Source organism: Cannabis sativa, chromosome X (genome assembly GCF_029168945.1).
Source record: "Cannabis sativa cultivar Pink pepper isolate KNU-18-1 chromosome X, ASM2916894v1, whole genome shotgun sequence".
Taxonomy (NCBI): domain Eukaryota; kingdom Viridiplantae; phylum Streptophyta; class Magnoliopsida; order Rosales; family Cannabaceae; genus Cannabis; species Cannabis sativa.
The window spans coordinates 2,813,331-2,822,711 of record NC_083610.1 but is presented as its reverse complement, the minus strand read 5'-3'; the positions used below and the strand labels follow the sequence as shown (position 1 = coordinate 2,822,711).

Genomic DNA, 9,381 nt, shown 5'->3' with positions numbered 1-9,381 from the left:
ATTTTTAGTCAAAATACGAGTAAAAGTGAAAAAATTATAACTAATTATAAATCATCATTGTGATTAAAAAATCTGTGGCTAAAGGTATTAGTCACAAAAATTACAATTTGTTGCGACTAAATATATTTTATATTTTTAGTCACAATACTTATTAAGACTAAAACTGAATTAGTGACAGCTTGTATCTAAATACTATGTTTTAGTCACGAGTAACTTTTTGTTGTAACTAAAAATCACATTTAGTCACGAAAAATTTATATTGTGACTAAAAAGTTATCACTAAATATATATTTTTTTTTCGTAGTACATTTTAATGATGTTATTGAAAGTAGATAAAAAATATATGATGACTGCAAACACTATATAAGTTGGAAGGAATGACGAATAAATTTTGGTGGAAGTGAAGTTCTAATAATTAGTCACGCGAGTTAAATGTCTTGAAAAAGACTTTATAAGCATGAACACAATGGTGGATTAGGATTTCGATTGTCACTTAGGAGATTTTAGCTTATCTATGTTAGGTAAGCAAGCTTAGCATTTGGTGTCTAATGAATCATACAAAAATAAATTCCTCAAAACACAACCCAAAACCAAACTTCTTTTTTAACCTAACAACATAAAAGAGTCTAGGGCTTTACCTTAGTCTTCCTTTCAATCCTTCCTCAAAAACAAGCTAAAACCCTTGTTGAATTGCTAAAGTTTGCTCTAAAAATCTGCTTGGTTCCTTGATTCCTACTAAGCCGAGAAGAAGAGAGGCAAAGGGAGGAGAGATGAACTTAATTTTTGAGTCTATCTCAATTCTTAAATTAAAAATTTCATCTTAATCCACTAAGGATAATAAAATAAAAACTTAAATGGCAAATGTCTGAAAGCCCTTACTTCATTGCTAAGTAAACTCTAAATTTAGGAGTAAAATAGTCTTAACCAATTACCCTAAAAAATCTCAATATTATAACTATACATAAATTTTTTTTCACTAATTCTAAGATACTAAACTGTATCTATGTGACACTATTGGCTAAAACGTCAATTCTACTGTTACGCGGCATAAAATACAAAAATGCCTAAATTTAAAAGTAACTTACATAGCGTAAAGACCGCTTAGTTTAAATTTGAAAATTAGCAGATAATTAGAGTTTAATTATGAGAATTATTTATTGATATTTATATAATTATTTATGTTGATTTATTTGAATTCTGAATGCATTTTTATGTCATATAGTAAAATTTTATAATTTTGCATTTTCGGTGCCCGGCAACATGGAACACGGTGTATAGCTCAGTAGAATTACAAATTAGTATTTTAGTCTAGCGGGGCGGTATTGTTGACATCGGGAATGTTGGGAATGGTTGGGAATTTAGAGTGTTCCCAAAATACCCTTTAGTGCTGTTAAATCTTTTTAGTATGGGAGGGGCAAAATGGTCATTTTTCCCCATAAGCCTTTGTCCTTTAGTGGACTTAATATTTGGTGATTATGTGATTTATGTTATGTTTATTTGGCTGAAGAAAGTAATTAAAATTCAGTTTGTCACTCTTTTTACAAAATTGGAAAAACCTAAAGAAAGAAGCAAAAACCAATTTTTTTTTTCTCTCTAGCTTTCTCTCTCTTTCGGCCCTCTTTGAGCAGCAAGGACTTGGAGTTTTTCTTCGTAATTCAAGTAGGATTTTCATCAAGGTTCTAAGTTTAATCCAAGCTCTAGGTAAGGTTCTTACCTCCTATTTTCATGTTCTCTTAAATTGTAAGAAAATAATGTTTGCATGCCTTGAAGTTGTTCTTGTTGTGGTTGTTGTAGTTGTTTATTGTTGATTTCAGAGGCTTGATTATGAGTTTTCATGTTGATTAATGCTTGGTTTAGTGGCTGTTATGTTGTTGGAGCAAGCATTGGAGTTTTGAACTCAAGCTTGGCTCATTAGTGTCAAGTTTAGTTTCTGTGAATTGTTTGTGTTTGGGGATGTTTTCTGCAGTTATATTATGATTATTTAAGGTAATTTAAACAGGTTTCGATAGCTAATTAGTTGGATGAGCAAGCTTTGAGTTTTTAAACTCAAGCTTGACTCATCAATGGCAATTTTTGTATTTGTGCATGAAGCTTTGTTTTATTGCTTTGCAAATATTCTTTGGGATGTATAGAGCAGGTCTAGAAAGTTTGGGGAGGATTGGGGTTGAATTGGTTGAGATATGCAATTTTCAGTGTTTCCTGCACTGAACCGGAATTCTGGTTCAGAGAGGCCTGTAGGAACTGGAATTTCGGTTGGCTTCCAAGATTTCCTCCCAAAATCGAAATTCCAGTTGAGGAACTGGTCTACCGGTTGGGGCAAATTTGGGAACCCTAGTTCTTCTCATTTTTGTGTTGTTTAGGGTATTGCCATGCTATTTATCGATAGGGAAACTTTTAGTTTCTAGTTTAAGTCCCTGGGAAGTGATTTAGCGTGTCACTTATCAGTGTTATGATTATTATGATTTAGGAGCCTCAAATTCGCCGAGTAGATTGTTCCACTCAGGTTGACCGGCACACTTGAATTCGGAATCGAGGTAAGATTAGTATAATGTCTTGCATATGCTTATACTTGTTTAGCGTACATTTCAGTTGCCATCAGATTAACATATTAGATACATGTTAGGCAAATTTTATATAGCCGTCAGATTAGCATATCAGGGCAACAGTGAGGTGTACATAGAGTTGCACCGACATGCCAACAGATATATACTAGGCTATCAAATAGTATGGATTAATTGCTACCACATCGGTACGACTAGAGTACCGAGTATAGGATGGATTCGCGGTTAATCATACTTTGTCATGGACGTCCCTGATTCAGTTATGGTTATGGTCAGGTGTATGGGCGCTTGATTATAATCAAGAATTTAGTATGTTTATTATATTATGCTTTTCTTACTGAGTCTGTCGACTCACAGTGCTATGTTTATGTGTAGGTAAGGGCAAGGCCAAAGCTGAGGAACCGTGAGAACGAGCAAATGAATAATTACCATAAAGTCCTTAGTTATTACCAATTATAAAGTGGGCGTTACTATTAATTAGGTAATCTGAAGAGTTTTTTGAGCTGTTAGAAAAACTCCTAACATTCAAAAACACATGTACAATTGATATGCTGAAAAGAAAAATAGTTATTGGTCACAAGTTACAGTTTTTTCAGCTTTGGTCAATTCTTCTTTAAAGTGTTCCAAATCACTCCAATCGATTTTGAACTATTTACACACTTTGTAAATAAATAAATCAAATATACAACAGCTACTTTATCAATAGCTATCATTTATTCACTCAAAAACAACTAATAATATCTTTTACTAATTTAAGAGTGATAATGTAGATAGAAAAATTACACAATTTTATGATCATCATTTCTCGAGAATTTGCAAATTCTTTTTTATGATTGTATTACAATATTATAACATCATATTGTATGTTACTATTAGACAAACACATTATTTTGTCATGCTTAATTATTTTTCCCTTAATTATAAATATTATATTATATAAATAATATAATACAAGTATATATATGAATTAGTATATATAATTTCGAATATATATGTGCTTAAGAGTATCTATCACATGTTAGTATCTTAAATTTGATGTATATCTAATACCTAATAGTATTTATTATTTGTTAGTATGTATATAGAAGTTAAAGTATGACCATTTAAATTTAAATGATTGATGTTTCTCATATTTTTAACTCATAAAATCAGCATTGTAGATTGGTCAGATTAGATTGTTGATTTACATGTATGGTTGGTTTTGGCTTATTATTTTTTTACAGTACAAGTTTTTTATTTTAACTATATATGTGTTGTAACTAATGTATGTTTGATAGAAATGAAAAAGTTACTTACCAAAAAAAAAAAAATCTATGTTTCTTCTTCATGATGATACTTTATTATATACTTTTACAATAATCATTTTAAATGTGGGATATAAGATAGGTACTAGTAGGTAAAGCTTGCTACTATATAAGTTGGCTATATATAGTAGTAGTTTCATCAACAAGTTCATCAATAACAAAGTGTCTCTATAATAAATATTTTGTAAGAAGATATATAGTAGAGTGAACTAAAAACTAATAGAAGATCAATATGGAAGGCAAAACTATGGTTATTGTGAGTGTTCTGTTAGTGAGCCTTGTTTTGGGACAAATTCAAGTTGAGGCGAAGATTTGTTGTCCAACAACCCCTGCTAGAAATTTCTTCACTGTGTGTCGTTTAACGGGAAGCTCCAGAGAAACTTGTGCAAAACTCAGCGGATGCAAAATTATTTCTGGGAATACATGTCCCGACCCTTATCACCATGACATTCTCGAAAATAATGGTAATTAAAATAAACAAACTCATTTAATTATTGTTTACACTAATAATTTATTATTGATTAGTTAACATCATTTAAATTTGACTCATTTAACTAAGGTGGTGATTATGTCAATGAATACTGTAAGTTGGGGTGTACATCCTCTGTGTGCGATCCCTTAACCACTCTCCAAGACTCTGGTAATTAAACCTTTATTATTATTATTATGCTTATTTTTTTTACTATTATTCTAATTATATGCAACTTAATTGTTTCGGTGACTAACTAGATGCAAGTGAGGTTGTGAAGGAAGCTGTTGAAAAATGTACCAAGGCATGTTTTGCTATTTGCACTAAGGGTTCCATTACTGCTACTCTAGTTGAAATTGCTATGAAGGAGTAATATTTGTCATCTAAGGGGTGTCGTCTTTTCTTGGCTTTCAATAATTGTCATATATAATGTGACAAAAATATGCTAGGCTTGTCTAATGCTATCTAGCTACTTGTAGTTAAGGTGTTTCCGATTTGTATGTGTCGTAGAAGATTGTCGATCCTAGATTGTATATTCTTCTACTTGTTGTTATCCAAATTAATAAAGACTAATTAATATTTGTCTTTTTTTAATCTTCTTCTCAATTATTTTGGTTAGTTTCTAGTTATATTCCACACGTCGTATAAATTTCAGTCTTATCATATTTAATTTCAAAATCTTTTCCCTATCACATTGTTGATCGGTTTGGCCTCAAAAATGGTACCACTATGTGACCCACTCTTCAAAGTATTTATTAATTTTGAGATGTTGGAAGAATATATATATTTTTTTATAAAGCAAAAAAAGAAAAAATAGTTAATTCTTTTGTAGTTAATTTGTTGACAAATTAGTTATTGAACTTAAAATTTAAACAAATTAAAATTTAATATACTAACAAATTTTATAAATTGTAATTATTTTTAATTTAATATTTAAAAGTTATCATGTAATACATTAAATCGGTCTATTTTTAATGAGAATGTTGGTTAGATTTCAAATAAAAAATATATAAGAAAGCTAAATAATATATCTTCAACATCATGGAATAAATTAAATTACAAACAAAATTGACTATACTAACTAGTTTTTTGACAAACAACATGGTTAGTTCTAATATTTTATTGAAATTAGTAACATAATGGTTGCTCAAAAAAAAAAATAATAATGTAAATATATTATAAATAATCAGACAATACAAATATAATCTTAAGTAACTATAACTATGATTTTAAAAATAAATCCAAATCATTAAAACTATAATTTTTAGGCAAAGCAGACTTGACTCCAAGTTAAAAAATGCAACTTACTACAATTACCGACTCACCCCATAAAAAGTCACGAAACAATTTATCGACTTCACCAGTAACTTTTTGGGGTAAAATAATTATGCTCATCCAGTAATTCCTAATCCCCAAATCGCAGACTGAACTAAGAGAGTTCTTCATGCAAAGGATAAGTGACGACTGGTCCAACCATGTAATTTATTTTGTACCTTAAATCAACAATTCCACCACAGTTCGAAGCCTTCCATTTGATAGGACACAGATTAATCTCGTAAGATAGTTCATGACTAGTACAAACAACAATGGAGAGATGGGATCTTCACACCCTTAAAAGAACCATGAACTCTCGCCCATTGAGCATCAAAGAATATGACGTACCGTTTAAGCAGACTAGAGTCGAGTTGATAATTTTAAAGGGAAGCAAAGACTTTTTTCATCAAACCAGTTTATAAATATAATTTTGTTTTATATAATTAAATTTATAATATTTTTTTTAATGAATATTGTATCTAATTAAATTAAGTCGATTTTTAATTAGATTTTAAAAGTGTCATCTAATAACTGATTCAGCATAAGTACTAAAATCTAACAATTCATTTTTAATCCAATTCAATCCTATTTTACTATATATTTATAATTTGATTGGACTGTTGTCTATAATTATTGGATAGATTTGAATATGTTGCCCCTATATTTATTACCTGTTGTTATATATGAACACGCATATTTATATATGAACTAGAGGAAAGGTGTTATATATGTGTGCCTAAAATGACAGATGAAAAAAAGTCGTGGGTCCAAAATCTTGACTTTCGGAGAAGTTAATAATTAACAAAAAGTCAAGGTTTTTCCTACTAATAATAATAAAGCAATGCATGAAAAACACTACCTATACTCCTTTTGGGTTGGTGTGTTCTTTATAAAAAATATAAAAAATAAAATAATGAGTGTATATATATATATACTATATAGTACAAAAAACCTTATAGACTATATTATCAATTATCAATTAGCTGTTAATATTTTAAAAAGTACGATCTAAATAAACATGAATATTTGAAATTATTTTTTACTGTGTCAAATTTATGTGTACACATCAGATCAAAGTTGTGAGTGTAATATTATACAAGTACAGTGTATTGTTGTTATAATATAAACACACATATTTAAATATTTATGTACTAACTACGTACAAGACCAAAAATAATTAAAGGGAGATCTCAGTGCATAAAATGAGAGATGACATGTTATAGTTAATCCCATTGTACTACTCCTACTAATAACTATCACCACACAAGTGGATATATGGTTGGTTATATAATAATAAAGTCATGCAAGCCTTGTCCTTTTTAGTTGGTGCTTTAATAGATTATTACACAATAATTGTTAGTATGTTGGAATGGGAATTGTTATTTAGATCATAAATATATGTGTACATTAATTACAAGTATATGCTTGGCACCTTATTAAGATATCTCTTAACATTTTTTTTTTTAATTGAATGACTAGTATTTTAATTAAAGTAGTGATAACTCAAACCAAATTAAAAAAAATAGAGAAATATTGAGTTTTTAATTGTCCATGAAGAAAGATATCACCAAAGATGTATTTTTTTTCGGTAGCCCATAACTTAAGAACTCTAAAATTAAGCGTGTTTGACTTGGAACAATCTTAGAATGGACAATCTCTTGAGAAATTTTCTCAAGAAGTATGTGAGTAAAGACAAATCACATTAGAAAAACTTGTGTTGGTTTACAGAGTCAGTCATCATTTTAGGATGCAGCAAGTAGTGTACTCGTGTACACTAAGTAGGTATGTGACTACACAGGTAAATCATGAGCATTACAAATGGTATCAGAGCCTTGACCCAACCAAAAGTATGATTGATAAGGATGTCTGTCCCCATATGAGGTGATTGTGACAATTAGAGTCCTGTGATTTGCAAGGATAAATGGACTGATGAGTACTACATATATCAATAAGATCCATATTCTCTTAAGAACTCCAAAATTAAGCGTGCTTGATGACCTAGAGCCATCTTAAGATGAGTGGTCTCTTAGAAAGTTTTTTTAGGGTGCGTGCGAGTGAGGACAAAGCACGTTAAAAATACTTGCGTTCGTTTGCAGGGTTAGTTATTATTTCTGTAAGTAATTGACCAAAGTTACGTACTTATGTATACCGTGCAGGTATGTGACTACACATATGAAGCAGGTCCATTACATATAATTATAAGGTAGGTAATTTTGTTCAAGTGTAACACACTTTGTGTACTGTATTTAATAAATATTGCAAGAGAGATAGAAAAAGAAGCTTGTGCGAATTTAAATTAGAAGTTGTTGTTTAGGAGAGGGGTTTTCTCTACTCTCGAAAACCACTAATTAACTAGGGTACGTAGTTGTGTTATCTTATTGGCTTCTACATAGGAATGTTTAATATGAAGATTGATTATTTTTTAGAATTTAAAGGATTAATAATTTTGTTGAAAAATAATTTTTAAGGGTAAAATAGTAATTTTACATAAATTATTTTTTTTTTGATCAAAAAGGAAAAGTTCATTAATCTGAACCAACAAATACAACCAAATCTCAAGCAAAAATCTCAAAACACCAACAAGGCCAACCGGCCCACCTCACTCCACACTATCTATTACATAATGTGGCAAGATAGTCTTTCTCTTGTATAGTCATCTTTCTTTTGTTTACAACTTGCCATCTATACTTTAAAGTACTCTTTACATCATTTACGATATCAATAATAGTTCTAGAATAGCCATTGAAAATACATTTGTTCCTGTTGATCCAAATGTTATAAATAACAGCTGCCAAAATTAAGATGTTAATCCTTTGAGTCCAAGAGTTACCTGCCATGCATATATATAACCTGCACATACTAATGACTACTCATAAAAAAAAAAATCTTTTTCTTTTTCATTTACTGAACCCAACAAGTTGAATCAATTAGCTGAAAACCCACTAAAAGATTTTGCTTTTCCAATGTTGGAATCCCATAATAGTCAAAATTATATAACTAAATAGATGATTTAGGATTAAAGCATGACTAAAGAGACTGATCATTAATTTAAAAGAGGGAAGAAAAAGAACCTAGATTCACATGCAGGCTTACAGATTAAGTAGTTTGCTCCAAATAAGCACTTAAGAAAACAAAGTGATAGGGATTCAAGTCTAGTTTGTAGCAAATCACAGGGAAAAAAATACACACACACAATCATTAAACTATGCATTGAATCTCCAAACGAGGAAGAAGAAAAGCAAAACCCCAAAATTAGAAGAATCGGAAACTATTTTGCATGTATTAGTCTATTATTTGAAATATAATAATTCTGTATGTTGCAAATATGATAGTGATTTTCAAGATTCAAATTCATTATATATAAAATAAAATTCACATGTTCAAATAGTATATAATTTTTTAATATATATATATATATCAGATGCAATTGTGGATCAAGCCATGAGAAGGAAAATAGCATAATCATACCTAAAATGAGAGAGTGATTCGATGGTGAACCCTAAAGGGAAGATTCGGCCAGAGAGAGAGTGGCAGCTAGCTCATTAGAGAGAGTTGCAGAGAAATAGAGAGATCGTCAAAGCTGCAAAGAGAGAGAGAATTCTTGTCAACAATCAAAAAATCTCTACAAACATTCTATATAACATACAAAACACAAAACTCGGTGAGCTCTTGGTGAATTCTTGTCGAGCTCAGTCAAAACACAAAATTCCAAAACATATTGAAACTCAACAAT

General features: G+C 30.1%; 1 protein-coding gene across 1 annotated transcript; it reads left to right on the top strand.

The window, feature by feature from the left end:
• Positions 1 to 3,931: 3,931 nt before the first annotated feature.
• On the top strand, positions 3,932 to 4,928 carry LOC115712639 (thionin). Its single transcript, XM_030640945.2, has 3 exons — positions 3,932 to 4,329; positions 4,425 to 4,505; positions 4,595 to 4,928. The coding sequence occupies exons 1-3, from the start codon at positions 4,098 to 4,100 to the stop codon at positions 4,705 to 4,707; spliced, it is 426 nt and encodes a 141-aa protein (XP_030496805.1). The 5' UTR covers positions 3,932 to 4,097; the 3' UTR covers positions 4,708 to 4,928.
• The last annotated feature ends 4,453 nt before the right edge of the window (positions 4,929 to 9,381 follow it).

Coding starts and splice junctions, on each gene's coding strand:
- LOC115712639 (XM_030640945.2), top strand. CDS start 4,098: ATGGAAGGCAAAACTATGGTTATTGTGAGTGTTCTGTTAGTGAGCCTT. Junction 4,330..4,424: donor TGACATTCTCGAAAATAATG/GTAATTAAAATA, acceptor CATTTAACTAAG/GTGGTGATTATGTCAATGAA. Junction 4,506..4,594: donor AACCACTCTCCAAGACTCTG/GTAATTAAACCT, acceptor GTGACTAACTAG/ATGCAAGTGAGGTTGTGAAG.